This window comes from Dermochelys coriacea, chromosome 7 (genome assembly GCF_009764565.3).
Source record: "Dermochelys coriacea isolate rDerCor1 chromosome 7, rDerCor1.pri.v4, whole genome shotgun sequence".
In the NCBI taxonomy this organism is placed as follows: domain Eukaryota; kingdom Metazoa; phylum Chordata; order Testudines; family Dermochelyidae; genus Dermochelys; species Dermochelys coriacea.
Window position 1 is genome coordinate 127,068,115 of NC_050074.1, and position 26,211 is coordinate 127,094,325.

A 26,211-nucleotide genomic window follows, 5' to 3' on the forward strand; every position below is an offset into this window, starting at 1 on the left:
TTAATAAACAAATTAATTTATGTTACAAAGTTTACAATCAAAAGTGCACATGATCTTACAGTTAAGAAGTTGTCCCAGTAAACAGACCAGCAAATACTGGTCAGTCTAAATTCAGGCTTGCAGAACTCCCCACTCAGAGACCCTTTGAACCCCAGCAAGTCACCACAAAAGAAAGCAATCAGCCAGAGCATCTACATCAGTGCAGTGTGGAAAAGAACTAGATATCCTTGGAGAGCACAGTTGAAGCCAGGCTATTTTGGGACCCGACGTAGTTCATTCATAAGCCACAGAGCCACAGTGAGCAGTGCCAGGGATCCTGACTGGTGAGTGGCAGCCAGAGGAGTTGGGACATACAGTAGAAGGGTGCTGATGCCCAGGCCCACCTGTCAAGAAGCACCCAGGAGTGAGAAGAGCAACAGCTGATTCAACACTGATGTTCTAAAGCACTCCACGGGGTGTGCCTGTCAAAACATTTCCAGCAACCTTCACATTCCCAATCACAACCCTACCCACTGGGAGAGGGAGAGGCTCCAGAAATAAAATCATCAAGACCCAGACTTCCCGCCCTCATATATAGCACAGACTGCCACAGGTACCTTGACCTGCACAGCCTCCGCCCCTCAGCTATTGCCATACTTCACTTTCCCACAGACTCTTTAGCTCCACATGCCAGTTCTGGGTAGCTAAACGTACTTCTGCTGAATGTGACACAGCAGCTTAGCGCTAGGAGAGAAAAGGAGACAGTACCTGCATATATGCCACAGCAATTAAGGAAGCCACGGCAATCTTGGTCCTGCGTGGTAGGGGGATCTTCCGAGAAAGGAGATATAGTGCTGTGATGGCAGTGACTGAGGTGATCCCCTAGAGGTGGAAGAAGCTAGCAATTACTTGAGGGAAGTGGGTGTGGGAAGGGCAGGGGTGAGGAACCCCACACAACAACTAACATGGAGGCTGGAAGGAGATTATCACATACTTGTTTGGCTGCATTTTCCACAGAGCAAAATGATGAAGTTTTATGGGGCACCATTACATTTCACAAACATATTATTAGCTAGTGTCAGATGCCACCTCAAGCACATCAGTGAAGGTGTTCAGTAACACCAGACCTAACTCTAACCATTGTGTCACTCCACAACACCCATCCCAACTCAAGGCACTCATTTGTATTCCCCTCTCAGTCTGTGGTCTCAATTGCAGTTCAGTCCATGACATCATGGATACTAAAAACATTCATATGAGCTTGCTCAAGCAGCTAGCTGAGGTAGTATTTGCACAGAGCTTTGCAGTTGTACAGCATTCTGAGTGTTAAGGCATTTAAGTAAAGGGTTCCCTGATGTACAATATCCAATCCTTTACAGATATCCAAATGTTATTTCATCCAGGGTTCTCAGAACACTTTACGAAGGAGCCTGGTATCTTTATCCCCAATTTACAGATTGGGGAAACTGAGGCACACAGGGGGAAGGGCTCTTTTGTTCCCAACATGTCCCTTCTGGAGGGAAGCCAGGTGTGGAAGTAAGACCACAACTCCTCCAGCAAGTGAGAGTACCTCACAGACAAAGAGGAGATTCATGCCAGCTAAGAGACCATGCTTCCTCCTTTTGAAGGTAATGAGTTCCCAGGAGTAGGAACCTTGCATATGATGCCCTGAAGTTCATCCTCACTCACTGTGGGAGGCAGCCTGAGAGTGAGCAGTCTGACTTTAGGAGGCCAATGAAAGGAAAGCAATGACAGGATGGCATGGTCCCCAGAAGAGGCTGGGTGGCACTTACCAATATCCTGTGATTAAACTGCACAGTAGTGGGATTCTCAAAGATATTCTTCAGCACTGGGGAGAAGGAGAGGAGATCATCTGGGATCCAGCGCTCTCCCATCTTGGGGAAGGAGTTGTACACAAGGCCTGCATCCAGTCCTGCTACAAAGGCACCTAAAATTCCAGAGAAGAGAGTTAGGGACTAACATACCAGGGACAAGGCAGGTGACACACCAGACTAGCCTCTAGAGTTAGGCAAGCTTGGAATTGGGTTTGAGGGCACAGCAACCTGATTTATATTCCTTCTCCCACAGCAACACATTGGTGATCAGACAATGATGCTCCGTTACACAGTCTGCCCTGCAGGAGGAGATGTTCCAGCTGCTCTGTCTGGGACTGTCAAAGGCAATTCTAAGGTGCCTGTACATGTGAAAGGAGCTAAACCCCCATGGGACATGAAACTTCTTGGGTGGGAGGAGGGGTCTGCTATATTCCACCCCCTCAGGAGAGTGGAAGGGCAGGCAGGGTCACAAAGGAAGCAGGCTCACAGTGGGAGAGGCCCTTACCTGAGAGAGCAGTGAGGAAGATGAGAGCTGCTGTCCCATGAGCAAATCGTCTCAGACGGAGGAGCTGATAGGTTTCAGGTAACTGTAAAACACAAGCCACAAAAAGAGCTACAGAAAAAAAACTTCCCAGGGGCCTTGCAAGAGACTGGACACAGATGCTCCTGATGGGGCGAGCTTGCTGCACCAGGTGAGGAAAGTTCCCCCAGTGCAGAAACACAAAAAGAGTGAGGCAGCTTGTGAATAAACTTCTTGCAGCCAACTTGTAAAAGGGGAAATGTCTGTGATTAAAGAGATCACTAATTGCTTCCTTTTCATAGCAACAGGACACAATGATCAATGGTGTGAAGGAGCCCACGTTTTGGACAGACACACCCCTTAAGGAGAAGATTTATTAAAGGGAATATGTATATCCTAGTAAAGAGAAGATGATAGAAGTTGTTAAAAACACAGGAACTGAAGAGAAACAGTCAAATGAAAAAGACCCATTCAATTACATCATAGGAAGGCAGACAAATATTTACAAATTTTGTAAGTGCTTGTATACAAATGCTGGAAGTTTAAATATTAAGATGGATGAACTTGAGTGCCTGATATTAAATGAGGATACTGATACAATAGACATCACAGAAATGTGGTGGAACAATGATAATTAAAGGGACACGGCAATACCAGAGTACAAATATACAGGAATGACAGAGTAGGTAGTGCTGGTGAGGGAGTGGCACTATACATGAAACAAAGCAGAGAGCCAAATATAGTAAAAATCTTAAATGAATCAAACTGTACTACAGAATGCCTATGAATAGAAATTCCATGTTTGAATAATATGAGCATAGCAGTAGGAATATACTACTGACTACCTGACCAGGATGGGAAAGTGATTGTGAAATGCTCAGGGAGAATAGAGAGGCTACAAAAAAAAGAGAAAGCCCAGTAATGGGGGATTTCAGTTATCCCCATATTGGCTGAATATGTATCACCTTAGAACGGGATGCATAAATAAAATTTCTAGATATTATTAATGACTGCTTTCTGGAGCAACTAGTCCTGGAATCCAAAAAAAGGGAGAAGCAATTCTTCATTCAGTCTTAAGTGGAGCACAGAATCTGCTCCAAGAGGTGAATAAAGCTGAACCACTTGACCGTAATGTAATTCAATTTAACATCCTTGTGGGAAGGGGGCTGGGGAGATACCAAAGAAATCCCCCACAGCAGCATTTAACTTCAAAGAGGGGAACTACACAAAAATGAGGAAGCTAGTTAAATGGAAATTAAAAGGAACAATCCCAAGGTGAAATACCTGTAAGCTACATAGAAAGTACTTAAACAGCATAATAGAGGCTCAAACTAAACACGTACCTCACATAAAAATTAAAAATAAATAGTAAGATGACCCCAAAAAATGCCACCACGGCTAAACAGCAAGTAAAAGATGTGGTTAGAGGCTAAAAGATGTCCTTTAAAAACTAGAAGTCAAATCCTACTGAGGAAAATAGAAAGGAACAAACTCTGGTAAGTCAAGCATAAAAGAATAATTAGGCAGGCCAAAAAAAAAAAAAATTTGAAAAGCAACCAGCAAAAGACAAAAACTAACAGCAAAAATGTTTTAAGTATATCAAAGGCAGGAAGCCTGACAAACAATCAGTGGGGCCACTAGACATTCAAGGTGTTAAAGGAGCACTCAAGAAAGATAAAGGCTTTGCAGACAAACAAAATGGATTCTTTGCATTGGCCTTCACTGCAGAAGATGCGAGGGAGATTCCCATACCTGAGCCATTCTTTCTGGGTGACAAATCTGAGAAACCGTCCCAGACTGAGTTGTCAATAGAGATGGTTTTAGAATAACAGAATCACAGGACTGGAAAGGACCTTGTGAGGTCATCTAGTCCAGTCCCCTGCACTCATGGCAGGACTCAGTATTACCTAGGCCAGGGGTCGCCAAACTGCAGCTTGTGAGCCATATGCAGCTTTTTTACCATTAAAGTGTGGCTCGTGGAGCTCCCCCATTCTCAGTCTACCAGACTGGGGGGGGGGGGGGGGAAGGAGCTCAGGGCTTCTGCCCTGCAGTGGGGTGGTGGAGTTAGAGGCATCTGCCAGAGATGAGAGGAGGCAGCAAAATTGAAAGGCTCGGGCCCTCCCCAACAGCTTGAGTCATGTCCCCCAGGCATGCCCCCCTCTTCCCCTCAGCAGTGCCACCCTGCAGCTCCCAGGTGCTAGCTCCCCATGGAGATGAAATGGCAAACAGCTGGGAGCTGCAGGGAGAGGCCACTGCTTTAGCTCTGTGGGGAGAGGCAGCAGGTCTCCTGCAGCTCTCAGATGTTTGCCGCTGCCTCTCCCTACAGTCCCTACCCAGCTTGCCAGCTCCAGAACCTGCCACAGGCAGGGAAGGAGTCCAGTGGCACCATGTGACTGAGTGGGGCCAGCAAACCCTGGCAAAAATCTGGAGGGTGTACATGATGTCCCCGCCACCTCTGGCTTCTGCCCACTAGGGAGGGGTGTCTGAGGGCTTCAGCCCTGTGGCGCATGCCTGCTGGGGCTCAGGGCATCAGCCCCACGCCCTAGCAGGCACCTCCCGTGAGGTTGAAGCCCCAAGATCCCCCTCCCTGCAAGGCTGAAGCCCCGAGCCCTGGCAGGTGCACCCCAGCTCTCGAACTTCTGAAGATTGTCATATGCGGCTCGGAGGGTAGTAAGTTTGGCCACCCCTTATCTAGACCATCCTTGATAGGCGTTTTGTCTAACCTGCTCTTAAAAAAAATCTTCAATGACGGAGATTCCACAACCTCCCTAGACAATTTATTCCAGTGCTTAACTACACTGACAGAAGGTTTTTTTCTTAATATCCAATCTAAACTGGCTTTGCTGCAATTTAAGCCCATTGCTTCTTGTCCTAACCTCTGAGCTTAAAATTGTTCTTCTTTCTCCCTCCTCATAGTAACAACTTTTTATGTACTTGAAAACTTATGTCCCCTCTCAATCTTCTCTCCTCCAGACTAAACAAACCCAATTTTTTCAATCTTACTAGATATGTTTTCTAGACCTTTAATAATTTTTGTCACTCTTCTTTGGACTTTCTCCAATATGTCCACATCTTTCCTGAAATGTGGTGCCCAGAACTGGACACAATACCTCAGTTGAGGCCTAACCAGTGTGGAGTAGAGCGGAAGAATTACTTTTTGTGTCTTGCTTACAAGACTCCTGCTAATACATCCCAAAATTATGTTTGCTTTTTTTTGCAATAGAGTTATACTGTTGACTCATATTTAGTTTGTGATCCACTATGACCCCCAGATCCCTTTCCGCAGTACTCCTTCCTAGACAGTCACTTCCCATTTTGTATGTGTGCAACTGATTGTTCCTTCTTAAGGGGAATACTTTGCATCTGTCCTTATTGAATTTCATCCTATTTATTTCAGTCCATTTCCCCAGCTTGTCCAGATCATTTTGAATTTAACCTATCCTCCAAAGAACTTGCAACCCCTCCCAGCTTGGTTTCGTCCAAAAATTTAAGTTGTACTCTCCATGCCATTATCTAAATCACTGACAACATAATTGAACAGAACTGGACCCAGAACTGATCCCTGCAGGACCCCACTCAATATCCCCTTCCAGCTTGACTGTGAACCAGTGATAACTACTCAGTGGTTTTGGAAGAAACTGATACATTAAACAGTAATAAATCATTAGAACCAAATGGCATTCACTCAAGAGTTCTGACAGAACTCCAATATGAAATTGCAGAACTACTAACTGTAGTGTGTAATTGTCACTTAAATCATCCACTGTATCAGATAACTGGAAGGTAGCTAAGGGAAGGCTGATTTTTAAAAAGGCCCCAGAGGCGCACTCCTGGTAATAACAGGCCAGGAAGCCTAATGTCAATACCAGGCAAACTGGTTGAAACTATAGTAAAGAACATAATTATCAGACACAATATGTTGGGGAAGAGTCAACATGGCTTTTGTAAAGGGAAATCATGCATCATCAATTTGTTAGAATTCTTTGAGGGGCTCAACAAGCACGTGGACATGAGTGATCCAGTGGATAGAGTACTTGGACATTCAGAAAACCTTTGAGAAGGTCCCACACCAAAGGCTCTTAAGCAAAGTAAGCAGTCCTAGGGTAAGAAGGAAGGTTGTATCATAGATCAGAAGCTGGTTGAAAGATAGGAAACAAAGGGTAGGAATAAATGGTCCATTTTCACAATGGAAAGAGGTAAATAGCAGGGTCTCCCCAAAGATATCCAGTGCTGTTCAACATATTCATAGGTGATTTGGAAAAAGGGTAAATAGAGAGGTGGCCAAGTTTGCAGATGATACAAAATTATCAAGATAGTGAAGTCCAAAGCAGGCTGCAAAGAGTTACACAGGGATCTCACAAAGCTAGGTGACTGGGAAACAGAAATTCAGCATTAATAATGCAAACTAATGCACACTGGAAAAAATAATCTGAACTATATATACCTACCGATGGGGCCTAAATTAGCTGTTACCACTTAAGATCTTGCAGACATCATGGATAGTTCTCTGAAAATATCTGTTCAGTGTGCAGTGGCAGTCAAAAAAGCTAACAGAATATTAGAAATAATTAGGAAAGAAATACATAATAAGACAGAAAAGATCATAATGCCAACATATAAATCTATGGTACGTCCACACCTTGAATACTGTGTGCCGTTCTGGTTGCCCCATCTCAAAAATGATATATTAGAATTGGAAAAAGTACAGAGGAGGGCAACAAAAATGATTCGGGGTATGAAACAGCTTCCATATAAGGAGAGATTAAAAAGACTGGGACTGTTTATCTTATAACAGAGATGAGTAAGGGCTGGGGGAATATGATAGAGGTCCATAAAACTATGAACAACATGGAGAAAGTGATAAGGAAGCGTTATTTACCTCTTCACATAAACCGAGAACTGAAATGAAATCAATAGGCAGCATGAAGTACTGCTTCACATAATGCAAAGTCAACCTGTGGAACTTGTTATGGGAAGTTGTGAAGGCCAAAAGTATAAGTGGGTTAAAAAAGAATTAGATAAATTAATGGAGAATAGGTCCATCAGTGACTATTAGCCATCATGGTCAGGGATCCCTTCCCATGCTCTGGATGTTCCTTAACCTCTGACTGCCTTCAGATTGTAAATATTCACTGAAAAAAGGAAGTTTCTCTTTTTCCACTGTCAAATTGCCTAGCTCAGAAAGAATCTGTCTCCAAACAAGCCACATCAGAAGTGACGGTAGGGACTTACTCCTTTCCCATCCAGAGGCGTGATTTCAAAGCTTAACAGAGACCATTTCAAGGCTCTCATTAAGCATAGGCATCTAAATGCAGAACACTTCACACACACACCACTAAAGTCATGCAGATCAAATACAAGTCAGGGAATGGTTCCAGTAGGTGTGTTAGGGACTATGCTTGGTTGTATTTTTTTGTCTGGCTCGGGCTCAGGAACAGCAGCTCAGCAGAGTCACATTCAGGTGGTTCTTTGCAACCACAACAACTAGCCTTTTATTTACTTGAGAAATCTTTAATCCTACAGAAACCGGTGGGGCCAGCAGAAAATTACTGGAACAGTGCCCCAGCACTTGATCCAAACCTGATGCAAGGCAATCCCCTGCTTCCCGGGCCAAATATTCTGACTCTGGGGATACCCCAGTGCCTTTTCTTGACTTCCTCCTTAATGGAACAAAGCGTCTAAGCCAAAGAACTCAGAACTATCTTCTGTTAGCCACATGTCCCAGTGAATGGGTGCTGGGAGCAAGAGAAGGGTGAGTCATCACTGTGAATCAGGATGGACTGGGATGCTGAAGGAAATTACCCCACAGTTAGTCATTCTATGCAACAGAGTGTTTTGCAATGTACTTGGTCAGATCAAAGGTAAGCCAGAAGCAGAGATGTGAGGGCTGTGCTATTACCTTTCACCTTCCCTACTCCTTAAAGATCCTCATTAAAACAAAGATATTCCAAGAAGCGTTGGAACCCCAACTACCCATCCATCCCCCAGATTCTTGCACCAACACTATTTTCCTGCACTCCCTGTATACTACACATGGACCACTTACTTTGTGTTGCGGGAGCAGCAGGGACAATCCACTCCACAGGCTAGCACAGTACAGAACCAGTGCAGAGCCTAGATGTGCTGCTAGACGGTACTGACTGACTCGAGGGATGTCATGAGAATCTGGCTTCTCTTCCAATCCACTCTTCACCATGTACCACCCTAGCAGTCCCTGCCAAAGGACCGAAGAGATAACATGAGAACTACTGAGGGGCAAAACCTAACCCCCTTCCATAGCCTCAGCTGGGAGAAACGAAGAACCCACCTTCATGTAAATTTCAACATGGTAAAGAGAAGGAGAGAGAGCTATCCATTCCAGCACTGATCTTAAACATAATACAGGTGTTAGCTGTACAATAACCATGCTTCCACATCAGTATCACCATCCAAAGCCTTCACAGATGCCATAGTCTCAGCCCACCACTAAGAAATACTTGCAGTTAGGCATCACCACTGCACATCATCATCCCCCAGAAGCCCCTAGAGCCAGTACTACATATCCCAGCAGCTGCAGAGCTCCCATACCTGGAAGCAGACAAGCCCACAGAGGGCAAGGACACGTCCCTTCATGGGGTAGCTGAGCCAGCCTTTTCTCCAGAAGTAGACAGCAGGTAGAACGTAGGCCAAGCCTACAACCCGACCCCACATACGATGCGAATACTCCATGTACCAGATGAACTTGAACTCTCTCAATGTCATGTCATGATTCAGGCTGTAGGAAAAGGCAGAGCAGAAGAATAAGCAAGAAACTCCTTGGTATGGAACAGTGGCCTCCTTCACACTCCCAATTTCACAGGGGTTTTCTTCACCTTGGATGAGCACCAAGATGAGCACCAAAGCCACCTTTGGATCCTGCTCAGCTATGTATTGAGTGCCCCTTATTGGTGCTAGTCCATTCCTATAGAAAGAAAGAGGCTTGTGATGCTGACTTACAGTCAGTCTGGGCTCTGTGAACACAAAGGGAAGGATTCCCTGTCCCATCCCAGTCCTTCTACCTGGAACCTGCAGCACTCACATTTTAAATTCTGGAAACTGCTGGTATTTTTGGAACTCAGCCTCCCATTCCTGCTGTGTCCGTGGGGGCTTCATCTCCCTCACTAGGTGCCAATCAACCATGGAGAGCCCAGACTCCGTCAGCCTAGGAAGGACAGACACACACAGATGTGACTCACTCGCTCCTTAACCAAAATAAGGAGAGCACTGGCACATTTCCTCAGATGAACTGCAGCCTCTCCTCAGCAGCAAAGGTGATGGGGAGGAAGTATCCTATGAACTAGGCCAGAAAAGTTATCAGGCACATACTAGCCAAAGGTGGGTACAACAAACCGAAGTTGGAGGCAGTGCAATACAGAGAAGACCTGCCTGGAAGCCCCCAACATATCTAGTGGGAAGGGTGTTGTCCTCATAACTGACACCTTTTAGCCCTGCATAGGTGAAGAATGAGGCTGCAATAAAGATCAATTTCTTTTACAGAGATGATCAGCGTCTGTGCCAGAAGCCTCCTGTCCCTACAGGAAGCCCACCATTAAGGAGTGGATGAGCTTACTGATGGAGAAGGAAAGGGACCAGTAAGACACTACGCATTTTGGGGAGAAGAAATAAGTGACTAGCCACATACAATAGAACGCTGTAGATTCAAAACAGTTCAGACAAGACGGGGGGTATTTATTGTTTGTATAGCACTAGCTGCGTGGTAGTATACAGACACGTATGAAAACAAGGTTCTCTCCACAGATTGCAGACACCGTACAAATAAAGACACCATACAAATAAAGGAGATGTGAATGGATGCCAAAGAAAAGGCAATGAGAGAATGGTGAATTTTAAGCATCTGACTTGTTAAAGTTCCTTCATCCATTTGTCTGCCTGGATGCAGTCAGTGTTCTACGATATCCTCTCATCAATTCCTTAGCACTTCTGGAGGAAGGGAAAATGTCATAAAAGGTGCAGAAATTTAGAGGAGAGCATGGAGCTTTGGAGAAGCAGGTCAGTATCCCAGGTACCCAGGGAAGTGTGGGAAAAAGACTTGGAGGTGGGATCAGGAGGAGGACATGAAGGTGTAATGGGAAGGCAGTCAATGAAAGGTATTGCTGCAAAGGACAAGATCAGGGTTCTATCTGGCTCAGCACTGTCTCAGCATCCCCAAAGCCATATGCTTCAGTGGAAGGCATGAGAAACCACGCAGGTCAGTTGGGATGGGGTGGCAAGGGGCCTTTAAGAAAAGCAGGTTAACGTGGCACACAGGGAAGAGATGGCAACGCAGGAAGCTGAAGGAGGGCTGGAAGTAGGTCGATAGTATTTTCAGCAGCACTTTGTATGGATGAGAAGTAGGGATATAAATAATGTGTAAAAACAATACTCATGTAACCAATTAAAATTCTATTGGTTACACGTTTAAACATTTAATCGGGGAACTAGGGGGTGCGGTGGGGTGGGGGAATGTAGCATCCCCACATTTTAGGCGGGGCTCCGCTGCCCGCCCCCGGGGTCCCCATGGACTCTGCGCGGGGCTGGCAGCTGGGACCGCGGGCGGAGTTTAACCGTTAACCGATTAAACTTTTACATTCCCCCTGAGCGGGGACGAGGGGCCTGGCCAGAAGGAGCCGCTGCAGGGGCCGTGCAGGGCCCGAGGCGCGGCCTGGGGCAGCGCTGGTCGGGCAGGGTCACTGGTCTCTGGCCAGGGAAGAGGCAGACGCCGCCGGCCGCTCTCACCTGGTCACGCCGCCCAGCACGACAGCTCCGGCCACCGTGCCGCTGCAGCCCAGGAGCCAGAGCCCCACGGGCCGCTCCGCGCCGGAGCCGGGCACAGGCGGGGCCACCGCCCCGGGACGGGCAGCGACTTCCGACCCCGCGCGCCGCTGCTGCGTCGGCCGCCACCGGAGACATCGCTGCGGGAGAGGGGGGAGGTCAGTGCGGGGCCCGAGCAACCCCAGGGCCCCGGCCCGGCCCGGCCCGGCCCGGCCCCGCTGGGGATGAGCGCAGCCGGGCGGCCCCAGGCAGGCGGGGATAGGGGCGCGGGGGCAGAGCAGCTCCCTCACCTGGGCCCCTGGGCCCGCGCGCCGAGGTACCAGGAGGACCCGCGCACTCCCCAGCGCCGCCCGCAGCATCACGAGCACGACCGGAAGCAGCACCCTGACGTCTGACCCGGAAACAAAGCCCGCATTTCCAGACCCGCCTAGCCGTCGCCATGACAATCCAGCACGTGACAGGGAGCAGGGCGCGCCGGGCGCGCGAGGAGGACAGGTGAGCGCGAGTCCGGGGCGGGGCCCGATCACCGGGGGCGGGGTCACATGGGGCGGGGCGGGGCTTCCTTCCGGACACGTGACCACGGCGACTCAGTTCCGCCGCCTGCGGAGCCCGCGGGGCGGAGGGTGAATTGACCATGGAGAGACGGGACCGGAAACGGGGCCTGGAAGCCGGAAATGCCAGTGAGCGGGCGGAGCTTGTACCGGAAACAGAGACCGGAAATCCTTGCGACCGTCGGCTGTAGCCGGGGGCGGAGCTAAATTGAGGTGGCGGCCGGAGCCCCGGCTGGGCCTGCGTTTGGCGGGTTGGCGTCAGCTCCGCGCCCGCAGCCTGCGGAGCGCTGCGGGGACCGGGCCGGCCATGGCTGCGTGTGAACGGGAGTAGCACCGCTTCGGAGTCACTGCGGCTCCCCGCGGCTGGCAGGAGGCGCAGGCTGGACGGTGGGGCTGCGCTTGGTGCCCGTGGCTGGGGTTCCTGCCCCCAGCACAGGCTGGGCCGCACCCGCTGGCTTCCTAAAGCGTCTCGCTGCGTTGGGTCCTGGTGCCTGCGGGTGAGACGCGACCGTCTTGTACTGCAACGGGGCTTTAGACCCGCGGCTGAAACAAAACACGCACCAACCGCCATAGAAACCACAGCTCGTTACATAAACGGGGCTGGGGGGGAGCGGGCCCTGTGAGTCCAGGCTGCAGAACGCATAGGGTGGCCAGGAGCAGGTGTGAAAAATCGCAACACGGGGGTCCACAGGCACCTATCTCTGAAAAAACCCTGAGTATTGGGACTTCCCCTCTGGTCACGAAGAACCCGTGCTGCTGTCAGGGTCACAGACACCCTGGGCATGCTGGCATGCGCTCTGTTTAACGTCTGTAAGAGCAATCACCTGAGTTAATTTTCTCTCTCATGCATTTGCTATTTCCAAGTGACCCACAAAGTACCCATAACCAGACAAGAACATAAGAATGGCCATACTGGGTTAGAGCAAGGGTCCATCTAGCCCAGCATCCTGTCTTCTGACAGGTTTCAAAGTAGCAGCCGTGTTAGTCTGTATCCACAAAAAGAATAGGAGTGCTGACAGTGGCCAATGCCAGGTGCCCTAGAGGGAATGAACAGAACAGGGAATCATCCCGTGATCCATTCCTAGCTTCTGGCAAACAGGCTAGAGACACTCCTGACCCTCCTGACTAATAGCTGTTGATGGACCTATCCTCCATGAATTTAAAAACATTTCTACAGTAACTTGCAGGGGAACTGCTGGTAGTTGGTGGGAAGTTGACAGGTCACATGATACTGCTGTAGTGGCACTGGCTGACGAGGTGGGGGGACAAATGCACCCCCATCCCCAAGATTTTTGCACTTGCTTAAAGTTCCATAGGTCACAGAGCTGGGGGGCCTTGGCCTGATCATTTTTAAGCAGTGATCCCATACTTAATCAGCACAGCTGTTATCAGAATGGTCCAGAGCAGTTGTGTGGTCACAACATCACTGATATTTGACAAAGAGGCAGCTAGGTCAAATGATGCTCCAGCCTGGCACACACACAGTTTGTTTCTGTGCAGTGGAGCATAGGAGCGTCCTCTTGAGAACTTGATTCCTGGTGACACCAGTTCATGTGCAGTTTGGGTAAGAGAGAGAGGAGGCTCTGCATCTGAGGGAGACCTGCTTGTCCTCCCTACAGCCGGGGGAGGACAAGCAGGGACCAGAAAAGGGTCCTTGCTGGGGAGCGATGGGGACCAAAATTTGTCCCACAAGAAATATCTGAATTGACACTATTGCGGCCACCTTTCTGCCAGTGATATATCCAGATATCCCCAGGTCCATCGTTGCTTGTAAAAATGATAGGAAATGAGGTGGCGGAACCAGCCCAGCAGCCTCCACTGGGGGCCACTGCTATACAAGAGGCAAAAGGAAATCGGATCGGCAAAGCCCCCTCCAACCAAGACATAGCCACCTTCCTGAGTGGTTTCCCGGATGGCAAATTCAGACAGGATGGGTATGACATCGCTTCATTGTGGTCCCGCGCTCGCAACGCCACGCATCGCCTGGGGAAGTGCATCGGCTGCCGCTGGGAATCGTGTGAGTAGTGCTGGGAGTCCTGGTGCTGCAGATCAGGTCCGACGACAACACCATCATCACCCTAAGCGCCAGGGGCATGCTGGAGAGGACCCTGAAGGCAGCCATCCACTCACTGTACATGGAAACCCTGAAGCATAAACCGGACCAGGGTAAAGCCTTCGAACTGACCAGCAAGTGGGAAGCCAGCAACCACTTCCTCACCTGGGGCGGCTTCACCCGTTCCACCAACTGGCGGTGCACCCATAGTGCCCGACTCCACTGCGTCCCACTCAACGGAGCCGTCTGCCACGGGAACCGAGACAAGCGTTGCAGGAAATGTGGATACTCCAGCAAGACCCTGCCCCACATCCTGTGCCGCTGCAAGCCCCACTCCAGAGCCTGGCAGATGCACCACAACGCCATCCAGAACCGCCTGGTGAAAGCCATCGCACCACACCTGGGGAGGTCACCATGAACTGCACCATCCCCGGTACCGACAGCCAGCTGTGACCTGACGTGGTCATCACCGACGAGGCCCAGAAAAAGATCATCCTTGTCGACGTCATGCTCTTCTTTGAGAACAGGACCCCAGCCTTCTGCGAAGCCCGAGCTCGTAAGCTGGAAAAATACACCCCCCTGGCTGACACCCTGAGAGCGAAGGGCTATGAGGTGCAGATGGACGCCCTGATTATCGGAGCCCTGGGCGCCTGGGACCCCTGCGCACCTGGGACCCCTGCAACGAGTGAGTGCTGCGGACCTGTGGGATTGGTCAACGCTACGCATGGCTCATGCGTCACTTCATGGTCTCGGACACCATCCGATGGTCCAGGGACATCTACATTGAACACATCACCGTCCACCGACAGTACCAGGAGGTGTGAGCCGGAACGACATCGTGCATCAACTACTAGAAAGGGACCAAGAGACTTTTCCATTGGACCATATGAACTGGAACCATAAACTCACTGGACATTAAATCTCACCAAATGAGGGTCAATCCATCCTCATCATCGTATCCACTCATTATACTCCACACCTGAACATAACCATTATATGAACAACATACCCTCATATCTCAATGTCTCTACTTTGACCTGTTAAACTTTTACCCCCAGTCGGGGATATTGCAGATTATGTATTCCTTACGCCATCCGATCCTAAACCGAACTTTGCACCCCTTGATAATCTGTATGTTATTGCCTGATAAGCAGAAACTTCTATGCTTAAACTCTGTGCTGTTTTCTTTTTATTTTAACATCCTCTTAATAAATGTTTTAAATCTAGAGCTGCTAACCACTGTCATGACTCACCAATGGGAGTGGTTTGAGGAATATTCATGGGAGAAAGGAACCTGACAGCTGGGCAACATGTGCATGGAATAAAGTGAACCAGTGGCATTGTGTAGAGGAGCCTGAAGGAGGTGCAGGGAAAGAAGAGACTTGTTCACAGGGGAGCAAGGGAATAGGCAGGGTATGCAGCACAGGGACCAGGTGCCAGACTCATGCTTTTGTACCTTTCATGCCAGAACAAATTGGGGGATGCGTTTTTCAAAGGGATTAGGTGGTGCTGCACTTACTCTTTAGATGATACAGAGGCCTGGTGCACAACTGTGTAGAGGGTGTCAGGCTACAGCCCCTCTTGCAGCTCCTCCAGAACCGCTAACTGAGGTTCTGGCTACACTTTTGCCCTCACTTGTTTATTCTCACACTCCCCACCCATGATCCCACAAAGTTGCAAGACTCCCTCATCAGCCTCCTCCTGGTATTGGCCAAGGTGGCCAGCCACCAGACCAGGAGAAAGCTTGATGGCAGGTGCTCTGTGACTGTGGGACCTGTTTCCGTTCCCTTGTCATATCACATCTCCGAGCAGAGTTCCTCAGGGCAATGTCTGCTGATTCCTGGGGCTTGTCTGCACTTGAAATGCTACAGCAGTGCAGCTGCAGTGCTTCAATGTGGACATTACCTATCCCAACAGGAGGGGTTCTCCCATCGACACAGGTAATCTACCTCCCCAAGAGGCGGCAGCTAGGTCAACAGAAGGATTCTTCCATTGACCTAGTGCTGTCTACATGGGGATTTAGGTCAGCTTAACAAAGTCACTCTGGAGTGTGGCTTTTTCACACCCCTGAGTGACATAGCTGGGTTGATTTAATTTTCTAGTATAGACCAGACATTAAACTCCTTTCAGGAAGAGTGGGCACTGTCTTGGGTTCTTTGCTTGGTGCCCCTATCTGGAGTCTTGATGTCCAAACTGTCACCCATACTCTCATTCCTATTTTTGCACTTGTTGTTCCAAAATTCAATTGTGGCCTGTGCTTTGTGGTTCCACCCCCTCGGTAAAGGGGGCTCGCTTATCCCAGGACTCACAGGGATATCATGACTCACCAATCTATTAGAATTCTTTCAAGTTGTCAACAAGCATGTGGACCAGGGGGATCCAGTGGATATAGTGTACTTAGATTTTCAGAAAGCCTTTGACAAGGTCCCTCATCAAAGGCTCGTAAGCAAAGTAAGCAGGGAAGGTCCTCTCATAGATCAGTAACTGGTTAAAAGATAGGAAACAAAAGGATAGGTTAAGTCAGTTGTCAAAATGGAGACAGCTAAATAGCATACTCCCCCAGGGATGTGTACTGGGACCAGTGCTGTTCAACATGTTCATAAATGATCTGGAAAAGGGAGTAAACTGTGAGGTGGCAAAATTGGCAGATGATACAAAACTACTCAAGATAGTTAAGTCCAAAGCAGACTAGGAAGAGTTGCGAATGGTTCTCACAAAAACGGGTGACTGAGCAATGGCGGATGAAATTCAGTGTTGATAAGTCCAGAGTGATGCCCCTTGGAAAACATCATCCCCACTGTACCTAGAAAAGGATGGGGTCTAAATGAGCTGTTACCTCTCAAGAAAGAGATCTGGGAGTCGCTGTGGAGAGTTCTCTGAAAACATCCAAGCAGTGTGCAGCGGCCTTCAAAAAAGCTAACAATGTTAGGAACCATTAGGAAAGGGATAGATAATAAAACAGAAAATATCATGTCCCTATATAAATCCATGGTAGGCCCATACCTTGAATACTGCATGCCATTCTAGTCGCCTCATCTCAAAAAGGATATATTCGAATTGGAGAGGGTACAGAGAAAGGCAACAAAAATGATTAAAGGTATGGAACAGCTTGTGTATAAGGAGAGATCAAACAGACTGATACTGTTCATCTGAAAAAAGAGATGACTAGGGGAATATGATAGAGGTCTGTAAAATCATGACTGGTGTTGAGAAAGTGAATAGGGACACGTTATTTACCCCATCACATAATACAAGAACTAGATGTCACCTGATGAAATTAATAGGCAGCAGATTTAAACAAAAGGAAGTATTTCTTCACACAACGCACAATCAGCGTTTGGAATTGGTTGCTATGGGATATTGTGAAGGCCAAAAGTATAAGTGGGTTCAAAAAAGAGTGATGTAAATTCATGGAGGATAGATCCATCGCTGGCTATTAGCCAAGATGGTCAAGGATACAACCCCTAAACCTCCAACTGGCAGAAGCTAGGACTAGATGAGAGGGGATAGATCACTTGATAATTGCCCTGTTCTGTTCATTCCCTCTGAAGCACCTGGTCAGAAGACAGGATACTGAGCTAGATGGACCATTGGTCTAAGCCAGTATGGCCACTCTTATGTTCTTATGGTGGGAAGCAGGGCTTGGAAGCCCTGGGGATTCCTTTCCGTTTATGTTCTTTGACATTACAAAGTAGGGATTCAGGACCAAAAATAGCGGCAGGCACGTTTGGTCAAAGCCCAACCAGGGTGTTAGAGATGGGAAATGTGGATGTGAGAAGGGTCTGGAGACAGGATGCGGTAGGAGATCAGGAGAGGGCCAACTGGACACCCCACATGGGGCAGGATACTGAAAAGGGGAGGACCAGTTTCTAGGGCTGGAGCTGAGAGGATCCCTGAGGCAAACCCTGCCCCTAAGCTGTGACTGGACTTGGCTGCCTCCTTGATTGCTCCTGTGTTTCCTTCCTAGGAATGGCTGATGGCTTTCTCATGGAAGTGTGTGTTGACTCAGTGGAGTCTGCTGTGAATGCAGAGAGAGGAGGTAAGGAAGAGGGGAACAACTGGGACTTGACCTGTCCTCAGTATAATAAAACCTGGCAGTGGTAGAATGCAACAGCCTCTGTGGTGCCACGGCTTCTCCTGAAAGAGGGATTCTCAGTGTTATCAGCTGAGCACTCAGGGGCCTCAGCTTTATTATACAGACCATCGAGAAAGACACGGTTCTTGCCCCAAGGAGCTCACAGTCTAATGTAGCTGTATGGAGCAGACATAGAGCATGACCACAGTAGGGATAGTGTGTCCAGTTCTGGTGCCCACAATGCAAGTAGGATGTTGATAAACTGGAGATGGTTCAGAGAATAGACACAAGAATGATTAAAGGATTGGAAAACCTGCCTGATAGTGACAGACACAAGGAGCTGAATCTGTTTAGCTTAACAAAGAGAAGGTGAAGGGGTGACTTGATCACAGTCTATAGGTATCTACTTGGGAAACAAATATTTAATAATGGGCCCTTCAAGCTAGCAGACAAAGGTATGTCACATCCAATGGCTGGAAGGCGAAGCTAGACAAATCTAGACTGCATTCTCTATCACTGGCCATTTTAAAATCAAGATTGGATTTTTTTTTTAAAGCTCTGCTCTAATTCAAACAGAAATTATTTCCGGGAATTTCTGCGTGATGCAGAAGGTCAGAGTGGCCTTAGAATTTATGAATGTTTAGTACTAGAAATTTGCAGCTAAGGTATGCCAGTCAATGTGTGCATCAGCCCTCACAAGCTAACCAGGGCTGGCCCAACACTTAGATACAAGATCTCCAAGAGACAATGACCCCAGTTCCAAGCACAGTGCTAGGTGGTGGTGTGACATTCTGTACCTTGGGGGAGTGCCCTGTAACCCCCATATTCCTCATGTATATATAATTGTGATCTTGCATATAAAGCAGGCCGTGTGAAGTATCGGGAAACGTTATGATCTGCTGAAAGTCATGTTCTATCCAGAGATGTGTATCATTAATGCGTATGAAGTTATGAGAATTGTGTTGTACGGTTGTCAGTAAAACATGCTGTAAGTTGAGGAATCAGCCAGATCTTAGCTCCCCAGAGGCAACAGCAAGGAAAGTAACCAACGCCCTGGCAGGGTGTCAAACTACCCATCAACAGCCATTGTCCAGCAAGGGAGCTACAATACAATGACTCACCTGCGTGAGGTCACACCAGGGGAATTGCTCAACCTTGCCTGGAGAGACTCAGCAATGCCCCCAGACGTGCCTGGACTTGTGTGTTCCCCAAGCACATGGGACTGAGGGTATAGAACAGAACAGAGCAGGCCCATGTTTCGTCTCTTCTCCTGGCCCCACCTATACTACAAGCAACAAAGACACTGAGGCTTGTCTACACTGACAAGTTTCTGCACAGTAAAGCAGCTTTCTGTGGTGTAACTCCCAAGGTGTACATATTGCTAAGCCACTTAGTGTGCAGATACTGCATACTATCAGTGTTGTAAAAAAAACACCCCGATGAGAGGTGTACAGCTTTCTGCGTCACGGGTACAGCACCACAGTGCCAGTGTAAGACACCCTAATCGATTACAGCACTGCGATTAGCCTCTGGGAGGTGTCCCACAATGCCTGTTCTTGCCTCTCTAGTCATCGGTTTGAACTCTACTGCTCTGCCCTTAGGTGACAAACCATCATCCCCTCCCTTAAATTCCTTGGGAATTTTGAAAGTCCCCTTCCTCTTTGCTCGGTGGCGCATGCATTGGTCTCAGCACATCTTTCCAGGTGACCATGCCTGCTCCACGCACCAGGTGATTCCCCGCTTGGAGCAATGCCGAGCTGCTGGACCTTACCAGCATTTGGAGAGAGGAGGCTGTCCAGCCCCACCTATGCTCCAGCCATAGGAATTATGATACCTATGGACAGATTTCACGATGTATGAGATAAAGAGGCCATGACCAGGACACACTGCAGGGTCAAAGTGAAGGAGCTGTGGAACACCTACCACAAGGTGTGGAAGGCAAACCGCCACTCTGATGCTGTGCCCATGAGCTGCCGGTTCTACAAAGAGCTGGACGCGATACTTGGTGGCGACCCCACCTCCACTGCAAAGGCCACTGTGGATACTTCGGTGGCTCATGTGCCAGTTGAGAGTGCACCAAGCCAGGAGGAGGAAATCTTGGACGAGGATGTGCAGGGGGACCCAGAGGTAGAGGATGACTTGGAGGTCAGTGATGCATGCAGGCCGGAGCTCTTCTGTACCCCAGAGGAGGCTAGCCAGTCACAGCTGTCAGAGCTTGGCGAAGTGCAAACAGGAGAGGAGGCCCCTGGTAAGTGGCTTTGATTTTGGGAATTGCTGAAGCGAGTTGTTGGGGGCAGGAGGGTTGCAAAACACAGGCTTGTGTCTGTATGATGCATGTACCACTGCATGCCTAGTCTGAGCGACAGAACAGGGTGTTGACTGACTCCTTCACTTCACGGGAATCTGCCTCAGAGATCTCCAGGAAACTCTCATGGAGATACTGGGCAATCCGCTGCCGCAGGTTCTTTGGCAGAGCTGCTTTGGTTTTTGCCCCATTAAGGGTAAATTTCCCACGCCACTCTGCCATCACTGGAATGGGGGGAACCATTGCTGCACACAGGCGAGCCGCATAAGGGCCAGGATGGAAGCCGCAGTCTTGGAAAACCCTCCTTTGATTCCCTGCTCACCCTCAGCAGCGAGATCTTCCATAATGAACACAGCCTGTGGAAAATGTGGGGACAGGAATGATTATAATGCTCTCCCTACAGTGCTGGCTCTCCCCAAGAGCCACGTGCCCAGTGTATAGTACGGTCCTGGAACATTGATTTCCCTGCCCCTGTGGTTACTCACCATTTTGGGGGTCTTGTGGCTCATGTGTGCTTGCCTGGGTCAGCAAGTTAGTGACAGGTATGTGAATAGTGGCTGTGTTTTAAATTAGTGGTCTGTGTGTTGCAAACTATACTGCTTCTGTAAAATATTGCATTTTGGCTTCACAGATATGACCTTGGGAGCCCAGCCCCTTCTTTGTTATCGCCGGCTGAATGGCTGCGAAGAATTAGAAAGCAGCCACGAAGAACTAAAGAGGACTTTCTGTGTGAGGTCATGATGCACTCCGCTACTGAGAAACAAGAATTGAAGGAGTGGTGGGACAGGGAGAAGAAGGACCAAAAGGAGAACACGGCGCACCAGAATGAAGCCACAGAGCAGCTCTTAAACATTATGGCGCGCCAAGCAGACACGCTCCTGGTGCTGCTAGCACTGCAAACTGAACAGCTCTGCGCCCGCCCTCCCTCCCCTGCAGCTGCTATCGCAAAACTCTTTCCCATGAGCCCCCCAGACACCGCCAACACACTCTTCTCACCTTCCTGGCTCCAGTCTGTACCCGCTGCATTCCACTCCTGCCTTGTCACAGTTCAGCCCTGCGGACTCCCAGTACCCACTGCACTCAACACCTGTCCTTCTGCAGTTTAGCCCTGCTGAAGTACAATACCGCTGCACTGTACTCCAAAGAAGAAGATTGGATATGATACTTGGACATACACAACTCTTTAACCGTCCTGGGACCCCACCTCCTCCTGGGATTCTCCCTTCCCCCATCCTCCTCAGTGCTGATGTGTTTTTTGTTTGTCTCTCTCCTCTGGTCATTGGTTTTTAATAAAATAATTGTTTGGGTTTGAAAGCAATCTTTATTCCATTAATTGAAAGCAAACAGAGCCCTGCAAGGCAACAGGCAATTTTCTTACACTGTAGTGCATAATCTGCACCAATCACAATCCCCTCCTAGCATTACAAGCACTGCACTCCCAAGCATAGCAACAAATTAGTGACTTTCAGCTTCAAATTGCTGCCCCAAAGCATCCCTGATCCTTATTGCCCCGTGCCATGCCCCTCTAATAGCCCTGATCTCTGGCTGTTCAAATTCAGCCTCCAGGCACTGATCTTCTGCAATCCAGCCCTGAGTGAAGCTTTCACCCTTCCCTTCACAAATATTATGGAGCATGCAGCTATAAGCATAGGAATTCTGTCATCGGCCAGGTCCAGCCTCCCATATAGGCAGGGCCAGCAGGCCTTTAAACGGCCAAAAGCGCACTCAACAGCCATTCTGCACTTGCTCAGCCTGTTGTTGAATCGATCCTTGCTGCTGTCAAGGTGCCCCGTGTATGGCTTCATAAGCTACATCACTAAGGGGTAGCCGGGATCTCCCAGGGTCACAATGGGCATTTTGACTTCCCCTATGGGCATCTTCTGGTCCGGGAAGAAAGTCCATGCTTGCAGCTTCCTGAACAGTCCAGTGTTCCGAAAGATGCATGCATCATGCACCTTTCCAGACCAGCCTGTGTTAATGTCCATGAAATGCCCACAGTGATCCACAGCTGCCTGGAGAACCATTGAGAAATACCCCTTCCGATTAATATACTCGGTGGCTAGGTGGTCTGGTGCCAGAATTGGAATATGCATGACATCTATCACCCCTCAGCAGTTAGGGAAGCCCATTTGTGCAAAGACATCCACAATGTGATGCACGTTGTCTAGAGTCACGGTCTTTCGGAGCAGGATGCGATTAATGGCCCTGCAAGCTTCCATCAACACGAGTCCAACGGTCAACTTTCCCACTCCAAACTGATTAGCAACCGATCGGTAGCAGTCTGGAGTAGCCAGCTTCCACAATGCAATTGCCACACACTTCTTCAGCGACATGGTCGCTCTCATTCTCATGTCATTGCATTGCAGGGCTGGGGCGAGCTCATCACACAGTCCTATGATTGTGGCTTTCCTCATCCAAAAGTTCTGCAGCCACTGCTTGTCATCGCAGATGTGCATGACAATGTGATCCCACCACTCAGTGCTTGTTTCCTGAGCCCAAAAGTGGCATTCCACTGTGGTCAGCACCTCCGTGAATGCCACAAGCAATCTCGTGTTGTAGCTACTACACATGGCGAGATCAATGTCCCACTCCTCTTGCCTTTGTACTCCACTGCCACTTGTGACATGTTAGAGCAAGCAGCATATTGGTCAACAGTGCGGGATCCATTCCTGCAGACCGAAGAGGCAGAGCATACAGTATACAAACCGTTGAAAGATGGCGCCAAATGTGGACAGAAGCACAGGGTTTGCTGGGATGCATAGCAATGCATCACAGCGCATTGGGATGGGACAGGACCCAGGATGCCCCGTGACCCCCTCTGCCTTCCCACAACTCTTAGCGGCAGAAGAGGAAGTAGTGCTCAGTGCGATAGCTGCCCAGAGTGCACCTCTCCAAATACCGATGCAAGTGCTGCAAGGGTGAACACGCTCTTGTGCAGGCCGTTGACAGTGTGAACACACAACAGTGGTTTCCCTTCAGCGCTCTCTGAGCGGCGCTGTAACTGTCGGCACTGTCACTCTGCCAGTGTAGACACACCCTGAGAAGAAGACTGAAGACTCCAACAGAGGAGACTGGCCCAGATTTATGGGACAAATCTGCATATTAAGGACTGCAGAATCCAATGGGGTGAGAAAAACTACTTAGTCTAGTTGTTGCCCAGTCTAATAGAGTTGAGAGTGTAGACTGCGTGTTTATATTTTATTTCTTTTGGTAACTAACTTTGACTTTTTGCCTAACACTTATAAGTACTTAAAATCTATCTTTTATAGTCAATACATTTGTTTAACTATTTATCTTTACCAGTGAGTTTGCCTGAAGTGTGTGGCAAATCTGCTCAGATTTGCAAAGGCTGGTGTATATCCCCTTTCCATTGATGAAGTGGTGAACCAACTAAGAAATTTGCTCTGCTCAAGTGAGCAGTGCAAGATGGTATATTCCTGAGGCACAGTGCTGGGAGCTGGGGGAATTCGGCCAGTGCCTTTCTCTGTGTGATTCATGAGTGGCTCTGGGAGCATTCATGCAATCTAGCTGGGTGTGGGGTTCCACATGTGGTTGTGCTGAGTGATAACAGCACCTGGTGGGGTTGCTGCTGGTCACTAGCAAGGCATTGTGAGAGACAGCCCAGTCTGGAGAGAGTCAGGGGGCACAGTGGTCCCACACTCCCAGGCTGCACCCCAGGGATCCCATCACAGGTGGTGTGAAGCAGAAGGTGGGGCAGGATGACTCTCACCTTTGGCACAGTGCTCTGGCGTCTGGGCGTATCATCCTGATGGGAAGGCAGGGGCCCGTTGTTCTAGTGTCCTGGCTCTACAGGCGGTAGGTCCCAATTTTCTGTCTCCCAGTGGCCCTATTGCATAAGTCCTAGTTCCCTTTCTTGGTCCATTTCCAGGCCTTCTCAGGAGTCCAGAGGGATGGTTTGTGCCCCTTACTTAGCGACTGTTACTCGGTCTCTTGTCCCAGGTGCTGGCCGGATTGAACTGTGTGCTGGCCTGATGGAAGGAGGAACCACGCCCAGTATGGGTGAGTGCCCCAGGGCATCTTCCTCATACAGGGACATCAGGACTACTGCCCTGCAACTGCACCAATGGAATACGTACTGGGGAAGCATTCAGTGGGACCAGGGCCAGTCCTGCAGGGCCATGGGTGCATGAGGAAGAGCCAATTCATGTATTCTCTGAAGCCTCTTGTCCAGTTGGCCCAAACTTTGTCAGTGTCCGTGGAGTTCAGTGGCTTCTCTACCCTCCAGGGCCTCAGTGCAGGGAGCAGGCCCCACGTGTCCTGGATTTGGAAGGGAACCTCCCAGCTCTTCAGCTGGCCCAGACATGGAAGTTGCATCCCCATCTCCCAATCCCTACAGCACCTCACTTCCATCCACCTAGCTCTTCACTCCTGCTCTCCTTCATTCTCCTCTGTCCCCAGAGATTCCTGCCTAACTCCCATGCTCCAGGATAATGGGGGTCAAAGATCCCTTCCCATCCCTGAACCCAGGTGAGGCTCTCCCTGCTGGACAGAAGTGAGGGCTGGGAGGCCTCTCTAGTGGGAAGGGTGGGTATCTGCCCTGCTTGTCCCCGTGCTGAGCTGTCTCTGACTGTCCCAGCAGGACTCCTGCAGGTGGTGAAGCAGTGTGTGCGGGTCCCAGTGTTTGTGATGATCCGCCCTCGTGGAGGAGATTTCCTCTACTCCGACCGGGAGCTGGAAGTGATGAAGGCTGATATCCGCCTAGCCAAGCTGCATGGAGCTGATGGACTGGTGTTTGGGGCCCTGACTGAGGACGGGCGCATCGATACAGAGCTCTGCACAGCCCTGCTGGGTAAGGAGGCTCCCAGTTATGGGGTTCAGCTCTGACTGATGCAGACAGCTTGGTGCTTTCTGACCTGGTGATGCTGGAAGATGCCGTGTAGGTTGCTCTGGCTAATGATAGCTGGCTGGGAGATAGCCTCTCCTGGTTTCATGCTGCCATCTACCCCACAGCACTGTGGGTGAGTGCTTTGCAGACAGACAGTGTGGCTGCCTCCAGGAGTTCCCAACTTGAAATGCAGTCTTGGGCGAGATGATGTAGTAAGGGAGGGAGAGGCTCAGGGCCGGCTCTAGGTTTTTTGCCACCCCAAGCTCCGAGAGCACAACTGCCCAAGCCAAAAAAAAAAATTAAAGGATGGCTGGAATGCCGCCCCTGGAATTGTGCCGCCCCAAGCACGTGCTTGCTTTGCTGGTGCCTAGAGCCCGACATGGAGAGGCTCATGCAGAGTATATGCAAGAGAGGCCAGTGTATTTTATGGCTAGCAAACTCCCCCCATACCTTTTTTTCCTACTTGTGGGTGAGAGCAGAGCTGGCTCAGAAACCTTAGGAAAGATACCCAGGAAGTGCTTGTCTTGGCTGTCTGCATACCAGCTGGCCCAGACCTCGCTCTGAATTTTGGTGTCTTCCAAAATAGCTGAGAAAAACAGGGAAAAAGGGGAGAAATGAAAAAATGCAGAATGTAGGTGGAGCTGGCGTTGCCTGGAGCGGCTGGGCTGTGGGAGAGCCGAACCCCTTCTGAGCCAAGGGAGGAAAGGATCCTCCAGCACCTTATCTGTGAGCTGCAGCCAAGATACAGGGAGGCCAAGCTAGCACCTGACTGTCTGAGATCTGTGATCCTTGTGGTCCTGGGCTGCAGACGAACACACCCTAGAAGGTGCAGCGAGAGGAGAAGGGTCTGTCCAGGACTCTGCACTACATGTGACATGGGATGGTCTGCAGGGGCTGGTATAGTCAACAGAGGACACAGCTTGACCTTCGTCAGGAAAATGACCAGCTCTGGTCTGAAGGAGCAGTCCTCAGTGGAGGGCTCTGTGGAAGTGGTGGAAAAGAAGGGTAGAGCTCAGAGTGGTTAACTCTCTGGCTTCCCACATAGGTTTGATCCTGATCCTTTCCCTGCCTCTGTGATGGGAGAGCAGACTCCTTTCTGACTGCCTAGAAATCGTCCCTGCAGAGGAAGCTGTCTCTTAAAGGAACTAGAATCCCTCTGTGTGAATTAGACAATAAGGGTGATATAGACAGCGTCATCACTGTCCCTGTCTAACAGCCAGGGTAAAGATCAGCTCTTGAAAGCAGCTGCTGATGTTA

The 26,211-nt window shown here is 49.4% G+C and overlaps 2 protein-coding genes across 6 annotated transcripts in view; one reads left to right on the forward strand and one right to left on the reverse strand.

Annotated features, from left to right (window-relative positions):
• On the reverse strand, positions 1 to 11,777 carry LOC119858695 (cytochrome c oxidase assembly protein COX15 homolog). Of its 2 annotated transcripts, XM_043518647.1 has the most exons (8): positions 11,415 to 11,490; positions 9,392 to 9,514; positions 8,902 to 9,088; positions 8,381 to 8,548; positions 2,320 to 2,401; positions 1,773 to 1,927; positions 748 to 861; positions 1 to 383 (listed from the first exon to the last, which is right to left on the reverse strand). In XM_043518647.1, the coding sequence occupies exons 2-8, from the start codon at positions 9,490 to 9,492 to the stop codon at positions 252 to 254; spliced, it is 939 nt and encodes a 312-aa protein (XP_043374582.1). In that variant the 5' UTR covers positions 9,493 to 9,514; positions 11,415 to 11,490; the 3' UTR covers positions 1 to 251. The 2 variants fall into 2 exon arrangements, with proteins under 2 accessions (XP_043374582.1, XP_038265818.2); XM_038409890.2 differs by lacking the exons at positions 8,381 to 8,548; positions 8,902 to 9,088; positions 9,392 to 9,514 and adding an exon at positions 11,089 to 11,264 and having other exon boundaries at positions 11,415 to 11,777.
• CUTC (cutC copper transporter) overlaps positions 11,574 to 26,211 on the forward strand; it is a 21,311-nt gene continuing 6,673 nt past the window's right edge. Inside the window, exons 1-4 of one of the 4 annotated variants that reach the window (XM_043518649.1) lie at positions 11,574 to 11,619; positions 17,696 to 17,767; positions 24,069 to 24,128; positions 24,709 to 24,918. In XM_043518649.1, the coding sequence (XP_043374584.1) occupies positions 17,698 to 17,767; positions 24,069 to 24,128; positions 24,709 to 24,918 (340 nt within the window). In that variant the 5' untranslated portion in view covers positions 11,574 to 11,619; positions 17,696 to 17,697. Of the gene's footprint in view, positions 11,620 to 11,664; positions 11,805 to 11,863; positions 12,173 to 17,695; positions 17,768 to 24,068; positions 24,129 to 24,708; positions 24,919 to 26,211 lie in introns of those variants that run through there. The other 3 variants (XM_038409893.2, XM_043518648.1, XM_043518650.1) reach the window with 3 other exon arrangements.